The following is a 25,303-nucleotide window of genomic DNA, read 5'->3' as shown; positions in this document are numbered from 1 at the left end:
TGAGCTGTTTCACAGACGATGCGAGAGAGGAGTCATGGCCTTGTCATTGAGCGGAGACGATGAGGAATATGATTCAGAGTCTGAGCAGGTACGGGCTTCTTTCTTTTTCTTTTTTTAATCCACCACACACATGCTCCATTTCCTCACACAAGCTCCGGTTTCTTCCGAAGCGCGTTTTGTCAACATGTGGTGCGAAGATTGAAGCCCGATAAGTGAGCGTTTTTTTTTTTTTTTTTTTTTTTTTTTTTTTTACCGTCGGTTGCCTCGGGTTAGCGCTTGGTTCTCACCCGCTCCTCTCCTCTGGGGCGAAGAGGAGAAAGGTGTATGTGTGTGTTGTTGTTGGTGGTTTTTTTTTTTAAGGATTTTCTTTCTCGAAGTCACCTCGAGGTTTATAGAGGCGAATACTTAGTGGAAACGGGATGTGGCTAAATGAACTCCCAGTAACAGTTCGCGACAAACACGCTTGTTGTCCTCTTTTCCTCTGGGTATCATTGTTCAACCACAACTGACCCATTTTGTGCCGCTGACCACCTCTTCAACAACACAACCGATCCCCCCCCCCCCCCCCCCTCCTCCTCCTCCTCCCCCGAGTCCAAATACAAAAACCCGCTGGCCGGGAGCAGATCCTCGGGTATTTACTTCCACACCGACCAGGTCGCTGGCGGGTGATCCGCCGCCACATTTGGGACAGACTTTTTTCCTCCACACTGATTTGATTTCACCCACCGCACTTCCTAAAAAGTTGCTCCCACCAGCCTGCGCCTTTAAGGAGGCTCTTTGGGGCAGGAGTGTTGTCGGGGCAGGGACCGAGGAACCGGGGGAAGGGGGGGATGGGATGGGATGGGGAGAGGGAACAATGCAGCGGCTCCTGCACTGACTCGGTGGTCCGGTGGTTCCTAGAACTGACCCTACGTGACCTCCTGTGGAGCATTGCTCTTCATCCGTGGTGCCTTTTTCGTTTGTTTGTTTGTTTGCTTGTTTTGCCCAACACCAACTTCTCACGTCGTCTCATGTGGTTCGTTAGCTTTAAAAAAAAAAAAAGTTTTGGTCTGCAGGGCTCAGCCCTTCTATTGGGAGGTAGATTGCAGGAGCCTCCATTAGGAAGCTGACATGTATGATTCAGGCTGAAATCTGAGACGTATTGATTGTGCGAGAGCTTCGTCTTTTGTGCTTTTTGCACAATGTTTACACCCACAGCAGGCACGAGCAGTGCCGTAATGCAATCACTGGAAGGTGGCGGATCTTGTTGTGACACATGGGTTTTATTTGTATTGTGGACCATCGTGGGACACGAGCAGCAGCAGATGACGAGCCTTGTGACTTCCTCCCACTTGAAACCCACCGAGGAGCTGAGTCAGAAGACCCCCCCCCCGAGGAATATAGGCCATGTTTTTGTTCACATGCCCGAGCAAACCAATCCCAAATTCCTGACATATCATTGCACAAGAGTTACAGTAAAGACGAGTCAGCTGATAGTTGTGTGCAGGACCAAGCCTTTCAAAAGCTTTTTTTAGCCACCGTTGATTGCATGCACTGCTTGCATGCAAGAGGGATAAAGGTCAAAGATGTTCATCGATGAACTCGATGGCTGTGCCGTTTGTGTCAGATAAGGTGAAGGAAGGAGCGATGAGCCCAGGCGGCGTTGACAGAGAAAGACACTTGCCTTCTTTTGAGAACGTCCTTCCGATCGTCTCGCAGTAGTCAGATTTATGGAAAGTAGATAAAACACCTGTTTTGCCTAAACTCTGTACAGCACCAACAGGTCAACTCCGCAAAACAAAACGCATATATCGTTTTTGATGCACACAGTGGTATGGGGGCCCGGATTGAGTAAATGTGACTTGTCATGAATCAAAAGTACATGAACCGACGTGTTGTTGAAGTTGTTATTTTTGATTGCCCTGTTCTTTGTTACAGCTGACACAAACCGGGCTGGTTTCTCCTCTTTGTTATTCAGGAAGCATTTGATGGGATTGTTGTTGGCCTGGCATGGCTTGTTCTTTTTTTTTTTTTTTTCCCCATCTTGTTCTACCTGTCTGACTAGCACACAACGCTCCAGCTTTGTTTTGCAGAGGATACAAAAGGAATAGCAGAAAATCCACATTGAAAAATCTCACTTTGATTGAATGCTACTGTCATGAATACGAGTTCTGGTTTCTCAAAGGGCTGCGTTCATGTGCGGCACGCGGGCCGCGTGCAGTTATCAGTAATGGAATAAAAGCTATCGCTTAATTCCTTGCAGCCTCACTGTAAATCATAACCTCCTCCTGTGAGCTTATTTTTATCCATCTCTCGCAGTCCCCTATTCAAACAGTTGCCACCAGCAAGGCAAATGTGTTGCCAAGGTAACGTCTCCTGCTGGAACAAGAAGCACAGCGATGGTCTCTTGATTTGTCTTATTTCCATCGTGCTTTGTAGTTCTGCCAAGGCAGCAGGGATGACACCATGGAAACACGAGAGATTCGCTATCGTGGAGGTAGTGAGTTGGGTTTATTGGTTACCTGATGGGGATGCAAATAATTGACTACTTTAATAATCGATTTGCCATTTAAATGATCGTTTAATGAGCTCTGGACTTTGCATTTGCAGCCCTGTTTGTTCATCGTCGATTTAATGCAGATTCCTTATATGCTTGTTGTGACAATTAAGAAAAAAATGATCTCACAGATGCTACAACCAGCTTTGGGATGTAGAAATGAGCCTTGTTTCACAGAGGAGGTGAAGCACAATGCAGCAACCAAAATAACCAAATTAGTTCATGGTTTCCACTGACAGTAAAATAGTTAATCGTGTCTGAGTTACATCCAACAAGGTAATTAGCTGATTGTCAAACAAAAGTAAGGTCTGATAATAAAAGCTTTTATTTAGTGATTTTTATACAAAATAGTCAACATTTAACGTTTTAAATTTCTAAAATATGACCTCCTATATATTTATTTGGTCTATATGTTGACATGGATTTATACCAAGTAACCATTAGGTTTGAGAAGAAGTAGCAGAGCTTTTATTTGCCCTCTCCTGAAGAGACAACCACAACATTCTAAGTGACAGTTGTGACTGTGGCTTGACAGAACAGTGTAAATGGTGTTTGTCACTACCGGTTTCACCTGTCTCCTCAATGGAGATGTCATTCCTGTTATTGAAATTTATCTGGGAGGCGGCTCCCGACTACAACAGCCAATTAGCTGTTTGACAAGCCTTATTGTCTTTCAAAAAACGTAAATCGGATATTATACACATACTACGAGGTTCGTGTTTCGGCCGTGTCGTTCAGTCGGGCTGGAAATCCTCCCCCTACATCACGACGGGCGTGTCTCGTCCAGCCGGAACTCATCCCGCCGCTTTTTGTGTTCCAGCAGCGGGCAGCCAACCGGCCGAAGCCCAAGATGGGGACGACCTCCACCGTCAAGCTGCCGTCCAACCGCAGCTCGTCCGGGGCCAGGCGCCGGAGGACGCGGTGCCGGAAGTGCGAGGCCTGCATGCGGACCGAGTGCGGAGAGTGTCACTTCTGTAAGGACATGAAGAAGTTTGGCGGTCCGGGGCGCATGAAGCAGTCGTGCATTATGAGGCAATGCATAGCGGTGAGTCTGAATGTGAACGGCGTAACGGCACTGGAGTACTCTGATGTGTGTTTTACTGGTTAGAATGGATTAAGGCCAACACCAGATTGTTTAGTTATTTATTAAATTTTTTTGTGCTTGTGTGTGTGATCCGTGCAGCCAGTCCTGCCTCACACCGCCGTGTGTGTGGTGTGTAAAGAAGCGGGGAAGGAAGACACACTGGAGGACGAGGAGGACAAGTTTAACTTCATGCTGATGGAGTGCTCCATCTGCAACGAGATCGTCCATCCCAACTGCCTCAAGGTACCAGGGAACATTCACGCTGCTCCCACCTCGGCCGAGTCATTCCCACCGGTGACTCGGTTTGCGAGGAATGCCAGGTCATTGAAACATGAAGGGAGTGACTCAGACCGTTGGACTATACTCGCTGAAGTTAATTGGATAGGGGGAAATCACATTGTTTATGTAACAAGAAGCACACGTCAGTCTTCCGCGGAACCAGAGTTTTTTCGTGACTCAGTCGCGATACCGTCGTGTTTATGGATTTGGACTTTCACTAAACACTCGGCATAAAGAGTCACTAAAGACGAACACGCGCTGAAAGTGGCCACATAATGTCTCATGTGTGACTTTGCTAGTTAAATAAAAATGCTGAGTGTGTTTTTTTTTTTTTTTTTTTTCGTCAATGAGGGCTAAAGGGTGAAGCGGCACACGCCCTGCTTGTAATTGTTGTGTCAAAAACACAGCGTGTGGATTTCAGGAAAAGGATTGGTCCAACCAGTTCTTTTTAAACATGCACTGTCGAGTTGTTTTGCATGCCTCAGAGGTTAAAGATAACAATACGACTGTTGTTGTTTTAATACTACTCGTTTCAAGAATAAGAGAGTCTGATCCGCTCTTGTGTTCTGTGTGGCCACTCTCTTCCTTAAATACTACTTCTGTCGTGGTACGTTTGTGTACAGCACTCAAAGGTGAAGTTTTCCGTGCGGTTTGGAAACCTTCCACACTTTTCTTTCTTCTTGATTTTGGAAACAACCTAAACATTGGAAATGGGTCATTGTGAGGCTTGTGATCTGTGTCCTTGAGTCTTTTGGCCCTCGCCACGCCGCAAAATGCATTCCAGCCATTTGTGCTTCAACTGTTTATCTTTTAACATTAGATTTTATATATTTTTTTTTTTCCCCCTCGAAGTAACACTGCATTTAAATGTTGGAACTGTGCTGACCTGCCCTCACAAGCAGACGTTACAACAGTCACTTTCACTTCCCTCCTCTCCCCCCGTCGTCGCTGTAGAGTGGACAAGACCACGTTAACGCCTGTTCAGCTCATTTCCCTCTCCATTTGTCAGGTGAGCGACGCCTCCGGAGTGGTGAATGATGAGCTTCCAAACTGCTGGGAGTGCCCCAAATGCAACCACGCAGGCAAAAGTGGAAAAGTGAGTACAAATATATGTGAGTCAAATGATTAGTGATAGCCAGCTTGCGAAGTGCTTGTGTCTGTTGGAAGCGTTATAGAAAAAAATGCATAAATAATAAATGGAATTGAGGAGTTTGTGCGCTACTCTATTTCCTCAATTTGTAGGTCTTTCTCTTTGTGTTTTCATCGGTTTGCCACTTCCTGTTTGTGTTTTGCTTGTTTATGTAAGGCTTGGCCATGTGACGGTGTTGGTGTCAGTGTGAGCAGGAAACTAGTGGTGTTCAGCTTGATACACTTTGTCGACATTGTCCCGATAAGCTGAAGGTATAAAGTTGTCTCGCACCTTTTGTCCCTTTTGGTACTGAAGCAAAAAAGGGGTCCAGGGTTCAAGTACGCTTCCAACCTCCCCGGCTCTTTGCTGAGGGAACAGAAGCCGCTGAAGGAGGAGGGAGACGTTTCTTCGGCGCCCAAGAAGCGACCGGACCGCGAGGAGACGCCCCGATACAGACCCGAGGACTCCCTGCACCGGCAGCCACCGCTGCTCTCCCCCAGCAGCCTGCCACGGCCCCGGCCTGAAGACAAGCTGAGGAAGAAGAGGAAGCTCTTTGAGGACGACGACGACGACGAACTGAGCGCGAGGAAGAAGATCTGTGTAAGTTACAATGTGACCGAATGTCGAGACGATTCACCCCCCCCCCCGAATCAGAGTCGTGATCGTCGTCTCTGTGCGATTCCCTGCAGGAAAAGTCAGACGATCCTTATTTTTCCAAACTCCTGCACCACATCAAGACGGAAGAAGAGGATGAGGACGGTTACGAGGACGACGACGAAGAGGCGAGGGAGCCTCACTCCCGCTCTGGCGCAGAGAAGAGGGGTCGCTTCGGAGACGCCGAGGAAGACGACTACCGGGACTCCAAGATGGACCCTTTGAGCGCCTGCATGAAGACGCCGGTCGCAGACAGCGACCAGTCGCTCTGCAGCTCCCCGCAGGCCGGCCCCAGCAGCGAGGGTGGCAGCGAGACGCAGGAGAAGGGCCCGCGCCAAAAGACCCGCCGCAAGCGGCGCTTGCCGAACCGAGAGCTGAGCCGAGAGCTCAGCAAGGCACTGAACCAGGAGATCCAGAAAACGGAGGACTGCCTGGCCAACGAGAACCGCCAGCCGGTGAAGGTGGAGCCCGAGACGGAGAACGAGGAACCCAAGCGGCTGTTCCGCAACGGCAGCGACCTCGGCGAGCAGAGGCCCCATCTCAAGACCAAAGAGATGAACGGCACGCCGTGGGAGCTGCGCCACTTCTACCCGAGTCCCATCACGCCGCTGGGCTTCAACCGCAGCACGCCGACCACCCGGCCGGTGCCGCCTCGCTCGCCGCCCAAGTGTGTCCAGATGGAGCGGCACGTCATCCGGCCTCCTCCCATCAGCCCCCCGCCCGACAGGCTGCCCCTGAAAGACGGGAAAACGCACATCCTCCAGCGCGAAGTCTGGATGACGATATTTCACCATCTCCCACACCAGGATCTCTGCGTCTGCATGAGAGTCTGCAAGACGTGGAACAGATGGTAAATTGACAGCACACACACACACACACACACACACACACACACACACACACACACACACACACACACACACACACACACACACACACACACACACACACACACACACACGCAAAGCAGCATGTTTACACTCTTATGTTGCTGCAGAAAAACAAACCACTGAAGTGTGAAGGAGCAATTAGAGCTTTTCCTCTGAGCGTTCTCTAAGACTTGTGACTTGACCATAACAAACTTCCTCCCAACAGGTGTTGCGACAAGAGGCTGTGGACGAGAATCGACCTGAACCGCTGCATCTCCATCACCCCGCTGATGCTCAGCGGCATCATCCGACGGCAGCCGTTGTGTCTGGACCTCAGCTGGACCAACATTTCCAAGAAGCAATTGAGCTGGCTCATCAATCGGTTACCAGGTATTTAAACTAACGTAAAGCTGATCTATTTCTCCGTCGTTCTGTGTCCGTTTCTTTTGTTTGAAAGTGCGGCGCTGTCTTTCAGGCCTGCGGGTGTTAAAGCTGTCGGGGTGTTCGTGGGCGGCTGTGTCGGCGCTCTGCACCTCCAGCTGCCCTCTGCTGCGCACCCTGGATGTCCAGTGGGTGGAGGGGTTGAAAGACCCACAGATGAGGGACCTCCTCTCGCCGACCACAGACAACAGGCCAGGTGAAACACGAGCGATGTCACCAATGACATTTTGAAATCGTTACATTCCATGTCAAAAGTGTCTGAATTGTTCAGTCGATGCATTGTATTATTTCAATTGCTGATTAATATAATGTATCACAGTGGTAGCATATCTCCATGTAAACTCTTGTGACTATTATTACCTGTTGCCAAAGTACAAAAGCCAATTTGTCTTTTTTTTTTTTCCTCTCCCCCCCCCTTTTCTTCCGTTGTCCAACTGACAGGTCAGTTAGATAATCGCTGCAAGTTGCGAAACGTGGAAGACCTGCGCCTGGCGGGGCTGGACATCACCGACACGTCTCTACGCCTCATCAGTCGACAGATGCCGCTGCTGTCCCGGCTGGACCTGAGCTACTGCAACCACATCAATGACCAGTCGGTCAACCTGCTGACCGCAGCCGGCACCACCACCAGAGACTCGCTCACAGAAATCAACCTATCAGGTGAGAGCTCAGACCTGCCAGGCTGCATGGAAGCAGGACATTAGCTCAAGTACAGGAGACTGAGATTTAAGTGGGGGGGTGGGGGGGGGCTGTGGCACAGTTGTCACATGCTTTAGGTAGGAGTGGCCCAAGACAGTTGTTTGAGGCAGACCACTCCCCTCAATATAACCCCTGCACTTTCAATGTTCAGGTTTAACTCGCGTCTCAGACTCGGAAGTACTTGAATTTTGCCGTAGTAATAACGTCATCAACTTGTGAAGGGATGTAGAATAAATTGGTCTAAATATAAGGCAGGTTTCTTCTTGGGAATACGTCTGAAAAGGCCAGATTGTCTTCTGATTGGGGTCATGTTATATTCTGATCAATGTAATAGGAGTCCAAAGTTCTACTGTGTTCTACTCCTCTTCATTTCACCCCAAGGGCTTGTATTGATTCATGGCATTTTAAAAGGGGAAGAAGAAAACTCACAGTGTTGTTGTACAATTAAGTTTTTATTATTGATCAATTGTTTCCTTTCCTCAGCCAGAATGATCAGGTTTTTTTTCTAAGTTCACATTAAACTGCAGGCGTGTTCATAATGAAATTAGACTTGAGTATATATCGGTTCAAGTTTTACTGAGTAAAACGGCCAGTAATATATAAATAGTCTCTTTAATGTTTACAACTGAAAGGAATCATTGTGAGACGGATGCAAATCATTTTCTCCTGGTAGAGTAACATTACTACTGTTCTGTTAGGCTACTGGATTAGGAGCCGACTGTGCCTTTTCTTTTCTCTTGTTTTTTAACCTCACGTTAAAACAAACACTGGAAAAGCACAGGTGTTACTAATAGCTGTGAGGATCACGAGGAAGCCTGATACGTAACAATGAGCCAAAACCCACAATACTGGTGCAAATAACACCGAATTGTGCTTCAGTTTCGACGGGGGCCAAATGTGTATACATTGTCTTTCATGGAAAAGATTTTCTTACATGAAACAACCACTATCACAGTTTTTGCTGTTTCACAGTTGGTTATCTATTTGCAGCTGCAGGAAGAAGAGGCCATCTAAGGTTATGCCTTTACATTTATTCTTGCTGTGCACTGTAGATATATGCATTGAAATGACTGTCAAATGTATTCAATCTGTGCTTTCCCAACGTAGAGTCGTAGTTAACCGCAGAGGACGTGGATGTAGTATTTTTTTTTTTTTTTTTACCTCAATGCAATGCTTTCAATGGAGATCTGTCAAATCCGACGGCAAATTACTGAAAAGCTGCGGGGCTGCACTTCGTCGATCCCAAAGTTATTAGACACACTGAAATAGGAGCAAGAGGCACTCTGTAAAGCACGAGTGGATCACGCTTCTATTTTATTTGGCCACTTGTATAATGGTGACGGAGCATCCGCCCAAAAGAAATGCGGGAGTTAAAAATGTTGCTCCTCTCGACAAGCGGGTGCAACAAGTATTGGTGTTGCAGTGCAGTCGGTGGAGCTGAGCGTGTGTCCGCGCCCACACTGAGCAGGTAGTGAAGGTCCACACCGGGACGAACTGTATTGGTCCAAATAGAAGACGATCCCGATTGTAGGGCTCCGACTGGGAGACTTGGAAAATGTTTTCATAAATATTTCTACCAGTGCAATTCCGATGTTTTCTCCATACACCCCCCCCCCCCCCCCCCTATTGTTTACAGAGTCGGTCCAACACGTTCCTCTTGTTTCTGAGGCGTTCATGCTGAAGTTAAGACCCCAAACATAAGAGGACCTCACTTTTTCAGACAGTATTTTTCTGGAAAAACATTTAAAAGAAAAAAGAAAAGCCTGTCTTTTATTTGGACTAACACAATTATTTAGATCATCAGTGTGATTTACTGTTTCGTGGGATTAGCTTTACTTTGGTGTATGACTCAGATTGAGGTTACAACAAAATTATGGTGGGATTTTGACGATTACTGGCAATTCTGACTGGAATCTATAGGCTTCACAATTAAGAAGAAGGAAAAAAATGAATGTGTCTCAACCGGATTGTCTTCCTGAATCCGTTTTTCCTCTCGTCTCCCTTCCAGTTTGTAACCGAGTCACAGATCATTCCCTGAACTTTTTCAAGCGCTGCGGAAGCATCTGTCAGATCGACCTTCGCTTCTGCAAGCAGGTGACCAAGGCGGCCTGCGAGAGGTTCATCGCAGAGATGTCCGTGAGCGTGCCGTTCAGACTGAGAGAGGACAAACTGCTGCAGAAGGCCAGCTAGTTCCTCGCGGGGCAAAACCGAGAGGATTGAAAACGATGTCTTTGCACTTATTGGAACGAACCCGGTCCTGTGATGAGTCTCTGGACGGAGACGATCGATGTTCACTGGACACCTAATGGCATGCATGTATTTCTGTTGAGACTTTACTTTTATCTTTTATCTTTTTTTTTACAAAGATGTGCTTGTAATTGTTGGGTTATTTTTATTCTTTGAAATATTGTAAAACAGTATTTTTATACCAGCACCATTTCACGAGTTTACAGCGTCTCAGGAGCTCAGCGCGGCAGAGAGACTGTCCAGCATGTGAACTGAAGAACCCCTCCTTTCAGTTTGCCTTCATACAACAGTGTCTGTGCCAAAATCTGATAAAGTCACTTCAATGTCGGAGAGAAAAATGCATGTACAGTAATATCTGATTTAACGATGATAAATATTTAGAATGTATTTGGATGATGATGAACTAGTTTAAGTGATCACATACTCCTGTTACACCTTCCTGCATTTTGTTTAGGTTGATACTTTGTGGAGTGTTTTGTTCTGATGGGGGGTTTTTTCATCAATATTTCAATATTAATTTATTGTTTTGTTTTTTTTAATTATTATTAGTTTTGTATTTATTCTTTTTATTAAGCAACTTGACTTTGATGTCTCACACAGCTACGTCAAATGTGTGCAAATAATTTATGGGGGTGGTTTTGAGCCTTTTTCGCAGCACTCCATTGGGTTGGGTCCAGCACTCTTTAAAAGTCGGCGGCAAAGTCACGACTGGCGTCCGAGAAGTCCGCCCCACACGTCTGGTTTGTCTATAGCGGTTTATATAAGCAGCAGAAATGATGACCCTCGCAAATGACTCGTTTGCTTCCATTTGAAAATATACTCCATACCGTAGGTGTTGTATTTGGGTGTCGTGCTGTAATCGATCACTTCAGGTGAATGTGATGTTTATATTTGTAAAAATGAAAAATGAAGTGCTAATATGCATTAAAAGAAATTCATTTGTACCATTGATTTGAGTCGTGTCAGGTCTCGTTAACATACGGGGATGGTAAAAAAAGAAAAAATCCCAACATTTTAGAGCCAATAAGGACCACTGGCACGTCGCACCTGAAGTATTTCTTTCTAAACCTCGACAATCCTGGAATACCTTTGTGGTTGAAGGGTGAAGATTAACTTCCTCACTGCGATTGAAGCTTTGTCACTAAAGCCCCTAGTGGATGATTGACCGGCCCATTTTTCTCTTATCTATGCTGCTTTCCCCACTTCAGACCACGACGCTATTTAGGGGCGACTGGGAATCAACCGTTGGTCTCAACTGCAGGTTTTTGGGTTAGAGAGGAAAACTACCCAGGGGAAGAGCAATCTGACCTGTTTCAAACCAGGGATGTTGACATGAAGTGAGTGTTTATTCATATTTGAACAGTTTTTTTTTTTTTTTTTTTCAGAATAGACAATGTTGTCATCAATATTTAAAATCTCAAGCCTTTTATTTAAGAGCTATTCAAAAATCTGCCATTACAGCAGCCATTAAGACAAAAACAACCCAGAATATTATGGAAATGCTCTTTTTTAAACAGTGAAACTACACATTGTTTTCTTAAGAGGCCAACATTGCCACATTTACTTGACACCTGATATAATGTCAGAATAACTGACAAAATAAACCTCTCATTTGATGTAGTCGGTCCACTTAAGTTCAAATTGTGTTCACTGCCAGAAGTCTTCTGGTTCCTCGTCGCTAAACCTTCTTTTTCCTCTTTTATAAATCAATCAGACGTGCTTAAGGATGTTAAAACATCTTAACTGTTGAGCACGATTGGATGCAAACTGTGGCGCTGAAAGCTCAGAGCCTCACTGGTATGCAAGAACAATTTAAATTAATATAAAAGTCCTATTTTACACCAAGTAAGACAAATGTGAAGAGTTCATGAATGGTGTAAGAAATTATCTGGCAAGTATGGCTTCTAAAAATCATGATGCAAGGAAGCGGGTTATTTAAACACATTTGAACCCCGCTTCAATTTGCAATTATTCCTTAAATACATCTAAATGTTGAAACTATGGCTGGATATTGAAGTGAAAGATAGTCCAGAACACCTTAAATACAAGGATGGACTTGTACAGGATCATATAATTAAAACATTACTTACCTGGTGCTACGTAGTAGGTGATTTGTTAGTAAAGAATCTGGCTTCATCAAATACTAAGCAACATCTTATTAAAACATTTATATTCCAAGCCCAACCCCCCCCCGGAAATCCTTCATTTACCCAAAACAGTACAAGGACACAGCTTGTGATGCGTGATTATACAAAAACAGACTTTAATTAAAATCTTTAATTACCAAAATAAAAAGTTCCAACATTCCCAAATACAAAGACCAAACCTTGCACACAAATAACACCCTCTCTGGAAAAGATAAGTGCCGTCTGCTCTGCGATGGTTCATGATTGTAGGGGACATCTCGTCTGTAATAGCAGCATTGTTGACTGTGTGGACGGGTTGGGTGGGCGGGGGCAGGGGGAATGGGTGAACAGCTGAGTTAAGGACGGGGTTTGTAACAACCAGGGTCGTAAAGCTTCTCGTCATGCTCTGGTTGAAGTCGGGAAAACGGTTCCAGCAAACTAATGCAGATCGAGCACATTCCGAAGAAAAGAAAAAAAAATCCCTGTAATAATTAAACCACCCAATCCGAGGGACAATTCAATAATTCTATTACACAATTTAAATCAAATCGAAAAAAATATAGATATATCTCATATGGATCAATATATGCAAATGTACATTAGCAAGTCATTTCTATATACTTTATTTTTATACCACAGGTCAGTAAACTCGGAGCTACTGTAAATATTTGAGTAGTTTGTTTCAATACATTACTCCTACATTAGAAATCCAAAGCATTAAGACACTTCATTCCACTCCCGACGATATGTGACAAGAAAAAAACAAACAAAAAACCACATTCAGTTTCACATCCACAGTTCAGATGGAAAAACGGGAAGATGGAAGGATGGAGGACGTAGCACCGGTTTTGGTCTCCCCTCCAGTGGAGAGACGAGTCAGAGGTGACAGCCGACGTTCGCTATTGCTGGAATGACGCTATCCTAATGCATAAGTGCTGACTGAGCAAAATAAGTTAGTAAAAGTAATAATGCATTAAAAAAAAAATCACCAGAATCTTCGGGACCCCCTTCAATTACATTGCTTTTCTTTCTACTTGTGGCCTTAAAAAAGAAAAAAAAAAAAAACAAGCATTCAAAAGTCCGTCCAGGCGACTCCCGGGTCACCAACGACTGGATAGTTTTGCAGTGCGTCGTGAGAAGTGGTGCGTTTAAAACAGTGTGAACAAAGTGCTTTCCTCATCCACCGTGCTGAGAGTCGACAGGCACACGCCGGCCCCGCCACCGACAGATGAGTGAGAAGCGTTTGAGGGCGTGACCCTCCCGTGAGTTTGGCACCGGGTCACCTCGCCTCCTCTCAGGGGCGCGTCTGTCCTCGCCGTCGTTACTAAGATCGGGGCTTGCAGCACTTGTGAGGAGGCGCTCTGGAGGCGCCAGCTACACTTGATAGGCAGAACTGAGGGTGATGCGTTGTGTCCGACAAAACTGCAACGTGGCTTGTTGCCACACATTCTTTGCTTTGTAGAAATTGTCATTTTAAAAAGAAATGCACACTTAAAAATGAATCGGATGTTTTACTTAAGGAATGACTTAAGGATGGTGCAGTTGTATCCATCCAACTGGTGTAACTGAATCAGTCAAAGTTAAAAAAAAAAAAAAAAGAAGAAGAAAATTTAATGTGCAAATAATGTGAAATTTCATGGAGTACAAACATCCACAAAATAAGTCTTTCGGGGGACTGGAGGGTCGTGAGCTGCATTGTGGAGTTGAAGGTACGGTCTCAAGTCTGATACAGGTGCGGTGGCGCGTTAGGATTTGAAGACGTGCACGGCCCTCACGACGTACTGCCTGCAGATTGGGCACTCGTTCATCCGCTTCCCGCACTTGGTGCAGGTGACCATGTGGCCGCACTCCAGCAGGACGCAGTCGATCGTGGCGTCCATGCAGATCCTGCAGAGGTTGTCGTCGTGGATGGTCAGCGGGCAGTTCTCGCCATCTGCCGGGCGGGAGACGCAGGTGAGTGGCAGTGTTGGAATGACTTTGGAAGACAAAACTGGATGGTAATCATACGTCGGTCGGCCATGCTTCTTTGAACCAGAACATGCGTCTCAATGAGATTATGAAATAGAACGATGAATGACGGCCCTCGTTTGTGTCCAGGCAGTATGACGGTTTAGGGAAACCTTCAGTTCATGTGTATAAGCTCTGTTGAAGACTATGTAGGTATCGTGAAAGTAATACTTTCCAATGGCAGTGCTCAGTTTCAGCAGGATGAGGCACGAACCACATGCCATAATGGCTTCGGGAAGTATTTGAGAATCACAATGAATTTTCGGTGGCGACTTGGCCCACAAATCTCAATCCATTTGAGTATCTGTTGGATGTTGGCGACAAGCAACGCCTCAAACTCAACACCTGCTGTTTACTACTTTTGAGGTCCAGAGGAGTGGCACGACTAGTTTGGCAGCCAAAACAACATTAGGTAGGTGGTAATAATGTTCTGGCTGACTGGAGTCTCGTGTTCTGAGGTATGGAGAGAGAAAAAAAAACAAAAACCAAACAAGTCAACGGCTTATTGAAGCATCTCTGATCCAGTGCACCTTCTCAGTGTAAGGTCACGCTCACAATCCCCAGCAAATTGCCAATGTCTATTATGGCGGAGTCTAGAGGTTTCTATGGCAACCGCACAGTCGTAAGCACGGGAAGCGTGCAGCTGAGAGAATGACTGTGGCGTGTTCGCCACATTTCTCCCTATAATTACCATCACATGTTCAACACATGAATAGATGAAGGAGGGAAGCTGATCTCATGGTGGATCAAGGCTTCTTGAGCAGGGGAAATGGAATATGTAAATGTATGTTCTGAGATGAAATAAATGAGCGTTCATTTTCAACTGCGCAGTGAATGCCACGACACGGGGGGGGGGGGGGGGGGGTGGAACGCCACTGTCGGGGATATTGCAAAGAAATGGGCTGGATAGCAAATGACGTGGAGCTCACGGTGGATACAGATGTGGTGGAAATGAGTTTGGGACCACATGATGTGGGGGGGGGTGAGAGTCTCCGCGATGTTCGAAGAACCTACCAGCCTTACCTCCGATAGCGCCGTTGCAGATTGGAGGAGGGGGGAAGGCCATCACTTTGGTGCAGGAGGAGCAAAAGCAAGCAGGCAACATTTTACTTTGATTCGAAAAAAAGGAGGAACTAATTCTCCCGGACCTGACGGCGACCGACTAAACCGTCAGATTGGCTACGTTATGCTTATCGAAAGCAGCGGCGGTTGGTTTCTGTGGTTCAAAACAGGAAGTGGTACTCTGGCAGCGACGCGGATGGACAGTGCACAGACTGAGTGACGGCTTACCTGTGGCGACAGCTCTGCTCACATTCTCCACTGCAAGAAAAACAAACTGGATTCACTATCACGAGTTATATCAGACCGCAGATGTGTTCGCTGGGTGGCGTCGGTGGTGACCCGAGTGAATCGGCGTAAAGGAGCTTATGAAAGAGAAACACTGCATTATTCAAGAGGAGGGAAGTTAATACCCACACGACTTCCTGTTCTCCTCCGTCTCCCTGTACAGCCTGCCGACGCGCTCCACCAGCTCCCACTTCTCGCAGCACCCTGAATAGTTCACGAAATTCCTGGCCAGGATCTCCTTCAGCTGCCTCACGGACAGGCCCTCGATGTCCCTCAAACTGGAGATGTCCGAGAGGGACGCTCGGGCCCGGCGCCGCGTCTGAGGACTCACCTACAGGAGGACAAGCGGTTCTCCATCACCTCATCTCTCCTTTTTTGAGCTCATTCGCCAATATGGTGCCATTTAAAAACGGCTTGATCCGAGAACATGGTCGTGTGAATCCAAACAAACAAAAAACAAACAAAAATAGTACTGTAGTCATGGAATTTACGACACTGTCAGCACATCACTGTACATAATCTGTAAAATGAGCATTAGTAACAACTCATATTGAACATTTCTGTAAATCTGATGAGTAGTTGAGATGCTTGATTTAAGAAAATGGCACAAAACTGGCTTTATATGACATGAATAGTACTGCCTCTTTCACACGTGGCTCAGCGTGAGTCAGCATTATCAACACACAGTGCAAACATCAAGCCTCAATTCTAGTCTTGATGTGTAGAGTGTGTGTGTTTTCTACGGGTACCTTGGATTCCTTCTATAGTTAAAAGACGCATCTGTTAAGTGGACTGACGACTCTAAACTGGCCATACATGGGATTATGCATGTGTGCCTGTCTCTCCGTGAGAGCCCAGCGGTGGCCTGGCGACATGTCCAGAGTTAACCTGCAATCTGACCGATGTCAGCCGGGATTATCTGCAGTATGGATGAAGGTAGTCACAAAATACGCATGTATTGCATCATTGAGAGGGAAATCATTAAAACAGTCCCATCGCATGGGAGATACGATCTTTACTACAGTGTCCAAAATAAGGTGGAACCAAGAATAAAATGTGTGACTATTGAATAAACAAGCTGGAAATGATCAGTATATCAAAATATATATGCAAAAAAAAAAAAAAATCCCAGCTTGAAAAATATCCGATTTCTTTTCACTATATTTGCTTACTTGCACTGCCATGTCATTGAAAATGCAATTTATAAATTCACACGGTTCCTAAATTAACAAGACTGTAAACAGTGCACCACACAATGTAAAACCTAATAACAATCCACATAAAACATGTTTTGATGAAGATGAATACGAGTATTAAAGTCACCTCAGGAGTGTGTTCACTGGGATCTAGGTTGAGGAGAGAGACTGACGTGGCGTCGCCCATATCCTGCACGGCCAAAGAAACACCACGTCAGAGTACAGTACATGTCATACTAGTCCACTGGGGATTAGGATTAGACGCTCTTAAACCAGCCCAATGATGCCACTGGAAACAACAATGCCGAGCACCTTCCATTCATAGAAAAGATTACTGCTCCAAAAGTGAGCCTGGTACAAGGTACAAGTATTTACAGCAGTTGTTTGGAACTACTGGGCTACTTTTTTTTTTAGGTAGCAGGCATGTCTTTTATTCCCTTTGTTATTAGTGAAATCAGGATTTCTCGCTTTAACCTTGGTTTATACTTTGGCTATCGTGGCATTTCAGGTGGATGTCAGACACCCATTACCAGAATACTGATGTAGATTCTTCAAAAATGTAACCTTCATGCCTACAGGCCACAATTACACACAAACAAAAACAAAAAAAATCCTAAATTGTTAATAACCTTAACTGCCAATTAATTTTTTTGGAAACAAACAAGAACGGCCATGTAATGACAAAACAAAATGAGGAGTTACGGCTTGGCGCCTCGGGGTATAATCACAGGAGAGAGCGGTTCCAGTACGCATCGGCGCTGGTCCTCACCTGGTTGGTATCGGAGCTGTCACTCCTGCTGAGCTGCTCCTCATGGGAAGCAGCCAAAGTGGACAGCTCCGAGGCAGACTGTGTGGTCGAAGGGGCCGGCGAGTACAGGGAGCGTGAGCGGAGACTGGCCGTTTCGGGGTCCTCCTCCTCCTCCTCCTCCTCTTCGTCGATGCCCCGGTGACAGAGCACCAAGTCCACCAGGTCCTCCTTTTCCCTGCAGGTGTCGGTGGGGACGTTGCGCAGCAGCAGGTACTGGCGCAGGTCCCGCACTCGCAGACGCATGAGCCGCGGCCGCTGAAAGGCCGTGGCCTTCAGCAAGTGGCATGTGGCACAGACGCGTAGGTTCTCCTGAAGTACCGAGCACAAAGAGCAGAAGCTCTTCTTGCAGTCGCAGCAAATATACTGGGGGAGACACAAGAGTGAAAAGGCAAGGCGATGGAAATGAGGTAATTAGTTCATTTCATCCCACCCTCTACCATGTGTTAGGGCCCGAAGCCCCTTAAGACAGAATGTGGTGATAATGACAAAAATAAAAATAGTTTCTTCTTTGCGGTTATGTGAAATGAATGCTTTTTTCAGAGAAATGAGAGAAAATCATTAAATATAGACACTTCATTTAAGAGATCACCGAAAAGCATATCGGTGCCAGAAGACCTTGCATTTTTTCCAGTCACTCACATATGTTCTTCCTCTCAAGGCACAGAGGCAGGAGGCACTTTCTTTTAAGTGACAAACATCAAACAGTAATAAATGCATAACGTGGGATTTAGACTGCTCACGGTGAGCGAGTGAAGACCAGGGTTCAGAGAGAGCGAGACACTGAGAGTCATACATGAACACGAGCGTCCACAGAAGATATTAAAGTAGCAGAGTGCCTCTCCTTCCATCTTCAACCAATATGAACACATATTGTTTCACTTACCGATCACTCACGATGATACAGTTTCAACCTTCTTCTTGATTATAGCTACTGTTACGTCCAGTTTATTCTTCTGTGTGCATCATTAGTTTATAGCATCAAAACGAGATGTGCATGACAGCATTTCTTTAGAAGTAAAGCCATATTAACCTCTAAGCAGGCTAAGTTTTTGTAATTTCGCGATGAGGCGAGTTCACAAAGCATGTCTGGCTTCACACACAGATCATCCAGATACCCACCTTCCTCCTGAAGACAGAGAAGGCCTGGCCACAGGCCTTGCATACAAGACTGGGACTCCCTGAGCTGGTGGGCGGATACGTGGAGTATCCTGCACTGGGGGCAAATCTGAAGGGTCCAGCACCGGCACCAAACCCTGGCTGCTGGCCTCTGACGGCCCCAGTACCCATGACTTCATTCAGCAGACCACAGCATGAAGCCCACATGGACGATGCCCCTGCCTGCAATTTACAAAGCAGCTTTAATCCAGGATTTTCATATTAATAAGGAAGACTGCTATCAAGATGGATAAGATGCATCAAACGAGCCCCACAGGTTGTATAGAGGCCACATCCCTGTGCCAATTATAGAAGAATTAGATCAGAAATAATGAAACAGCTGGTTGTACAAAAGGAAAATATAGAATAACCTGCAAATAGAAATCACTGCATGCAATGTTTCTGCTGCACAAATTAACCAAATATGCGCTTTTTTTAATAAAGAGCCCTAAACAGAATAATATGATGCTTCTGATCATTGTTCAGTCGATGTTTACTGACAAGTTGTCACAGAATAACATGAAGCTGGAGGAGCTACCATCGGGAGCTAAAGTTAGCCGCTAGCTCCAGTCCGGAGAGCAGCTCAATGGAGACCGAAACACGCACCTTCATTGCAGCTCCGGGGTGTCGACTGGGAAAGAGCAGCTCTGCGGGGTCACCATTGCGGTGAGTGGCGTCTCTTATCCAGCTGAAGCGTCGGGATGTGTGAAGGAGCGATGAGACGTACGACCGAGCTCACAAGCACCGCCTGACTCCCACTGCTGCTGCTGCTTCTTCTGCTCGTGACAAACCACCAGCAGGCGGAGCTCGCGCGCCCCCTACCGGTGGTACTGGCAGCAGCGCGCTGACTCCTGGAGAAATGTTAAGTTTTCAAATATATGTCTTGATAAGATAACTATGATTCAATCCAAATAAAGTAAGAAAAAAAGTAAACATGGACAGCCTCGCTTGCTTTCACTGCAAACAAGGTTGGTTTGCTTGGATGTGTTGAAACAACAAAAATGTTACGTTGAAAGCTTCATGGCTTTATATACCAGCCAGGCATTTCTGTGAGGGCTTTGCAAGTTCTCCCTGTGTATGTGGGATTCCTCCTATAGTCCAAAGACATGCATGTGGATTAATTGGTGACACTAAATTGAACCTAAATGTAAATGTGAATATTTGTAATTGTGTGTATTTCCCTTTATTAGCACTTTTGTGGACTGCCCAGGGTGTATCCTGCCTTTAAGTAACTTTAAAAGAATAACTCGAAAATTCCAGAGGAAATATTGTGTGTTTGCCTCTTGTTTTATCTCAGCATATCCCTGGCAGCAGACACTGAACCCCTCTGATCTACTTTCATCTCTTCCATGAGGTCCCTGCCCCATCCACTTTGTATGAGACTGTCTCAACTTCACTGTTTTGTTGAGATTTCTTTGGAAACGTTAGCCAGTTGATTAATTTACGTCACAGCAACATATTCCTGAACGCTTTTTGTGTCCGTGCTCCCAACAGTGTCGGACTAGTTACTCGCAGAAGAACGGCCTAATAATAATAATAATAATAATAATAATAATAATAATAATAATAAAATTAAATAGCCGCCTTGGATAGTAAATGTTGCATCCTGCCACTAAGTCAGACACAGGAAATATAAAAATAGCCATGAGATTGAACAATAAGTGTAAAGTGGTATGAGGCAAAGAAGAATGAAATACAAAGAGCCGACTAAGTAAATACATAAATTATCAGTGAAAGATCTTTCATTCAAGGTGGAAACTGCCCATGGGCAGGGGAACGTTGCTGAGACGAATAGAATAGAATAAAATAAAATAAAATAAAATAAAATAAAATAAAATAAAATAAAATAAAATAAAATAAAATAAAATAAAATAAAATAAAATAAAATAAAATAAAATAAAATAAAATAAAATAAAATAAAATAAAATAAAAATAACAAGCATTCTGTGGTTTCCGCCTCCTGACCCCTCAGCCAATCACATACAAGTAGTTGGTGACGTCATTACGCGGCGGACGTTCCGTGTTTTGAGTTGCGACGCGGCAACAGTTGATCACAAAGTCGACACTGTTCTGCCATGGAAGCCCACGCAGGAGTGAGTTTGATGATCATGTACGAGGACGAGTCGGTGGATGTCCGTTACAGTAACGGAGCGCAGTTACAGCTGTCCCCGTGTGGCAGTGAGTTCGTGCTGGTGAAAGCCGCGGACCCCCGCGGCCACCCGCTGCAGCCCCCCGAGAGGGTCCGACAGAGGACCAGGTTCACCATCAGCACGTACAAGGTCCGACCATCAAGATGAGGCTTCCTTTGGTCCAAGGGGATTCCGTGACTCCGCCGCAAACTTCCGTTCTCGTCTCTTCCAGGCGCTGATGGTGTCTGCATTGGCTTTTAGAAATAAATACGCCAGTCGACCCTACCTGCCGGAGGAACTCATCCCTGCAGACCAGAAGAAGGTAATATTACCCCTCGGCTGCTGTTGACAGCGCTGGTATGGCTGGCCCTGGTTCCACAAATAAGATCAAACTGTTACTGTGGGATTTTATCTGTAGAGTTTCCATATTCTCCCTCTGATTCCTCTCAATCCCAACGATGATAACCAGGATAGGGTCCCAGTCGTTGGCTGTTGATTTGAAGGAGAGTGATGATAGTTGTTGCAACGGTTGGACTTATGGTTTTAATTTGTCTCCATGGCACTTATAATACAGTCAATTAAAAAAAAAAGAAGTTTCAAATACTTCTTTACATTCTATTTGCTTCAGCTGAAACATTGGTGAAATTCTGTAGTGACCTCTACATTTTTTATGTGCACCATCTAATGCTTCGTCCCACACTTTGCAAGCCAACGGTAAAGACGATGGTTGCATGGATGTCCGTTTCTGTCATTTGCTCTTGCAGCCTTTTTCCAGTATTGACTCGGGTGTGCAGTGGCCTGAGTGGTCAGCCGGCGGAGCCGATCTCACCCCGGCAGGAGAGACCAGAATCACGTCGGAGGAGGGGCGAGCTGAGTTGGTGCTGTCGCCATCGGGCGAGGAGTTCTCGGTGACGTTCCTGTGCCTCGTCAGTCAGGCTCCAAAGCAGCCCCACAGAGATCCTGACTCCAGCAGGGGCAGTCCTGTGACCCACGATGGCAGTGCTGATCAACGGGGAACCGGGAGTGAGACGAGGGAATCTACGAGATCAAGATCTTGTTCTCCTCAGATGATTTGCTCTGGACACTTAAAGGTAATGTGCTTCTTTTATAGTATTCATCATGTGTACTTCTGAGTTTTGATGGCAAATTTGACCCCCCCCCCCCCCTCCTTTTCTTTTCTTTTTGTTTCCCTCAGCCTGAACAGATGTATCAGTCCGTCACAGTGATTCAACATCACTCTTGCTCTGCTGTGCCTCCAATGTGGGTCTACCCTCTCTCCTTGGCTTGCCGTCACTGGAAAACTCATTTCTCTGAGTCCCACAGTGCTGAAACTGAGAGAACGAGCAGTTCTTGCCAGGCGGATGGTGGCGAAAGCATGTCGAACACGCCCAATGAAGGACGTCGGTGCCAACTCCCTCAGGCGCTGCCTCTCACGTGTCCATCACCTCATCGGCACAGGTCTGCAGACTCACAGCAGGCGTCTCGGTGGCCGAGTTCAGTGAGGGATCATCGCTGACTTAACTTGTGCGTTTAAGGTGGACAGCTAAAAAAACCCTGGCCAAAGAAGAACCCACAGACCTTCCGTCACAGCTGGTAAAAGTAATGTGGTGTCAAGGGGTCACTTACAGGTAAATATGGAAGTCTTCTTTGGGAGGAGAGGAAATAAGTCTTTGGAACAAACTAATTCTGGTTACTTTATTGTTAAAGTGTATAATTTCCCCTTCCTGTCTTGATTGATTACAGTTTTTTTTTCATTTCCCATTGTCTGGTCTCTGCTATGTAGACTAGAGAGTGGTGACGTGTCAGTCATGGAGATTTCCCCAGGAGACGGATCAGTCATCCGGTCTAACGGTGTCCTCGACTCTTATTTTACCCACCACAAACCAGAGCTTGACTCAAAACGGGTATATCGGATTCTGACATCACTAATTGTCCAAAACGTACAATCCTATATAAGTGAGCTTGTTTATTGTTATAAAACGTTTGTGTTTACCGTACAGGTGAAAGAGGTAACTTATCACGTGAGCAGTCTTCCACCTGATGTCCCCGGGCAGCCTTACTCCGTATCCTCCATTGTTAGCCGCGCCAGTCGGTGAGCCACTGATTGAATAAAGTCAGTTTACTTTCATTACTATTTTTATTTATTCAGGTCTTTTTCCGTTGCGTAACTGTTTTACAGGATCCTTGATTGCCACAAGCAGACCCTGCAGCTATTGAAGTTCAGCGTGACACCGAGCTGCTTACAAGAGGTTACCTGTTTATACTAACGCCTAAAATCTGCAGCATCTGTAAATGAGTCATAATGTACTGTCTTATTAACAGGAGAATTTTATTTTTTATTTCAGTCAAAACTGTTTGAAGAAAAACGGGCAGACGCTTTACCTGTTGACCAAGACATGAATATCAAACAAAGTGCTGAGAGTCGGTGAGTTACATTCTCATCTCTTGGTCGGAGTTCCTATAGAAAATATGACTCCGTGGTAACGGATTAACTCTGACTTCTGTTTCTTTCAGGTCAGAGCTTGTTGCAGCAGAACTGGAGAAAATAAAGCGATTTAATTGTATCCTTCAATTCTTGGATAGTAGAACCATAGTCATGGTTGTATTTAAGGATGACATTATGTAAACTTTAACATCATGCACCCAGCTCTACTGGAGAACAGTCGTGTGCTTGGCGTAGAGAAAGGCCGTGCAGACCTGGAGAGCAACCCTGCAGACGTCGTCCCTCAACCATTGAACGAGAACTGCATCGCTGAAGCCCTTCAAAGGACCTCCAAGGCCATTCAAGACATCAACGCCGTCATATCTGCTGCGGAAATGACTTGAACGTCACCTCGTCCTCAGGGTTTACCTTCAGATTTTAGAGGAAACGTATTTTTATTGGTATAAAACTGAAGCTGCTTTGTAAAAATTTAAACTGAAATAAAAGATTCTAATGTGATGGTGGAACATAACTCTTTGTTTTGTTTGCTCTGGCTTTACAAATGTGCACATAAAGGGGTGACTATGTGCATAATTCTAATTCTTCACGTTTGCAGGATTTATTTCAAAACAGCCCCTTCTTGTCAGGAAGAGACAGTTTTATTATATCAATAGAATTGGAAGTACTTTAATAATCCCAGAGGAAAATTATTCGTGTCCAAACTAGTACTCTTACCAGATAAAGGAGTACAGTAAACCTCGGAGGTGAATGTCCACTTGGTCGAGTGTAATACCTTTTAATACCTCTGGGTGGCACTGTTATTAATATTCCACTAAGATTACTTTACAGTAGGTTGCCCCTCAAACGCTCTGTAATCTTGCTATCTGGACCAAATGGACAAAAATCCTCCTTCACATTATCTAATCATAGTTAGAAAATATTGAATGGTAGTGTATGGAAATTACCCAAATGGGGGGTAAAAAAAACTGACATGCCCAATATTGCGATTTACAATCGTGGGGAAATTATAGAGAAAACAAATGTCTTTTTTTTTTTAATTTCTCATTGACCTGCTGTCTTTATGATGTGCTTTTGTTCAGATTCTCCAAACCATAACATGTCCATCAATGATACTCTTAGACATCTTCATTTTGTATTGTAAGCAGTGTTCTCGTGAGCTGCCTTGTCTTAATATGCTATTTTCTTTAGTTTTGCTTTTATGAGTTCACACTATGTTGGAGGTACAACAAATTACTTACAAGTTACACCAGCATCTTTTTTGAAATTATGCTTCGTGATCCTTCCACTAAGTCCCATTTGAATGTGGTGTTTATTAATTCGAACCAAATATAATCAAGGTATACATATGCAAAATATTTTCTATGAACAGTCCTGCAGTGTTTCAGTAATTACTTCTTGCAGTGAAGCTGAAATCACGTTAAGGCCACACTTACAAAATGTTTAGTTATGAAGGAGTGACGTCCAGTGGCGAGAAAGTGAATTGCTGCTGCAATGGTTTGCTTCCATTTTGGTTTTTCAAATTAACTATTCTCCAGAGATTGCGTTGATAAACTACATGTATATGTATATGCATTGGTCGTTAGATTGTAGGCAGCTTTAATCCAAATTCAACTATATAATGGCAAATTGATTGTTCATTTGCAGTTATTCAAACAACAATACAGGTGACACTAATATGCAAATATTAAATGCATTGTTATTTTTGAAAGGAAGTGTCGTATGTGGTATGTCGTATGTTAGACAGTATAAAAGGAATAGTTGCATTCCACTTACAGAAGGTGGCAACATTGACAGAAGACTATTTTCGCTATCTTATCTGTGACGGTTTTCCTCATCAACCTTTGGATTGATTTGAATGAGCTTCACTCAACATTTTAGAATGTTGCTTTGAATATTCTTGTTTTTCCACAACAACAAAGGGCAATATATTGACTTTTTAGCTGGAAAAGTACAAACTGTGTGAGGTTGTCTTTGTCAAACTTTATTCTGGGTGTGTGAATAGCACAGGGCGGAAATATTGAAGCATCTACAGATAGGAATGGTTAAATTAGAAACTAAAGTTAGAGTCGGTGTCAGTCACTCGTCTGCCGCTGCGGAGCCGCTCCTGCTGCGACAAACCCGGCTCCCTGTTATCTCGCGAGAATCCGCGAAGTT

At 45.0% G+C, this 25,303-nt stretch overlaps 3 protein-coding genes across 9 annotated transcripts; 2 read left to right on the top strand and 1 right to left on the bottom strand.

Annotated features, from left to right (window-relative positions):
• On the top strand, nt 1-10,868 carry kdm2ba (lysine (K)-specific demethylase 2Ba). Of its 4 annotated transcripts, XM_080499862.1 has the most exons (11): nt 8-88; nt 3,357-3,581; nt 3,720-3,863; nt 4,909-4,995; nt 5,344-5,628; nt 5,718-6,532; nt 6,778-6,941; nt 7,027-7,188; nt 7,434-7,652; nt 8,682-8,706; nt 9,700-9,839. In XM_080499862.1, exons 1-11 carry the CDS (start codon nt 35-37, stop codon nt 9,704-9,706), a joined length of 2,187 nt encoding a protein of 728 aa, XP_080355988.1. In that variant the 5' UTR covers nt 8-34; the 3' UTR covers nt 9,707-9,839. The 4 variants fall into 4 exon arrangements, 3 of the variants coding, with proteins under 3 accessions (XP_080355987.1, XP_080355988.1, XP_080355986.1); XM_080499861.1 differs by lacking the exon at nt 8,682-8,706 and having other exon boundaries at nt 1-88; nt 3,360-3,581; nt 9,700-10,868; XR_013936708.1 differs by lacking the exon at nt 8,682-8,706 and having other exon boundaries at nt 7,525-7,652; nt 9,700-9,838.
• A 1,372-nt stretch (nt 10,869-12,240) lies between these two features.
• rnf34a (ring finger protein 34a) lies at nt 12,241-19,324 on the bottom strand. 4 transcript variants are annotated; one of them, XM_080499663.1, is made up of 8 exons: nt 19,184-19,324; nt 18,542-18,760; nt 17,384-17,785; nt 16,742-16,804; nt 15,548-15,749; nt 15,362-15,391; nt 15,086-15,139; nt 12,241-13,997 (listed from the first exon to the last, which is right to left on the bottom strand). In XM_080499663.1, the coding sequence occupies exons 1-8, from the start codon at nt 19,187-19,189 to the stop codon at nt 13,810-13,812; spliced, it is 1,164 nt and encodes a 387-aa protein (XP_080355789.1). In that variant the 5' UTR covers nt 19,190-19,324; the 3' UTR covers nt 12,241-13,809. The 4 variants fall into 4 exon arrangements, 3 of the variants coding, with proteins under 3 accessions (XP_080355789.1, XP_080355790.1, XP_080355791.1); XM_080499664.1 differs by having other exon boundaries at nt 15,095-15,139; XM_080499665.1 differs by lacking the exon at nt 15,086-15,139.
• A 1,328-nt stretch (nt 19,325-20,652) lies between these two features.
• Nucleotides 20,653-23,532, top strand: cUnh5orf34 (chromosome Un C5orf34 homolog; the record flags this gene model as incomplete). The annotated part of the gene is made up of 11 exons (XM_080500208.1): nt 20,653-20,856; nt 20,939-21,028; nt 21,471-21,797; nt 21,902-22,164; nt 22,242-22,334; nt 22,490-22,610; nt 22,707-22,798; nt 22,886-22,955; nt 23,052-23,131; nt 23,221-23,267; nt 23,354-23,532. 11 exons carry the CDS (start codon nt 20,653-20,655, stop codon nt 23,530-23,532), a joined length of 1,566 nt encoding a protein of 521 aa, XP_080356334.1.
• Nucleotides 23,533-25,303: the final 1,771 nt, after the last annotated feature.

This window comes from Blennius ocellaris (assembly GCF_963422515.1).
Source record: "Blennius ocellaris genome assembly, chromosome: 7".
Taxonomy (NCBI): Eukaryota; Metazoa; Chordata; class Actinopteri; order Blenniiformes; family Blenniidae; genus Blennius; species Blennius ocellaris.
Note: the sequence above shows the minus strand (reverse complement) of the source record. Positions and strands in the feature narration are given on the sequence as shown.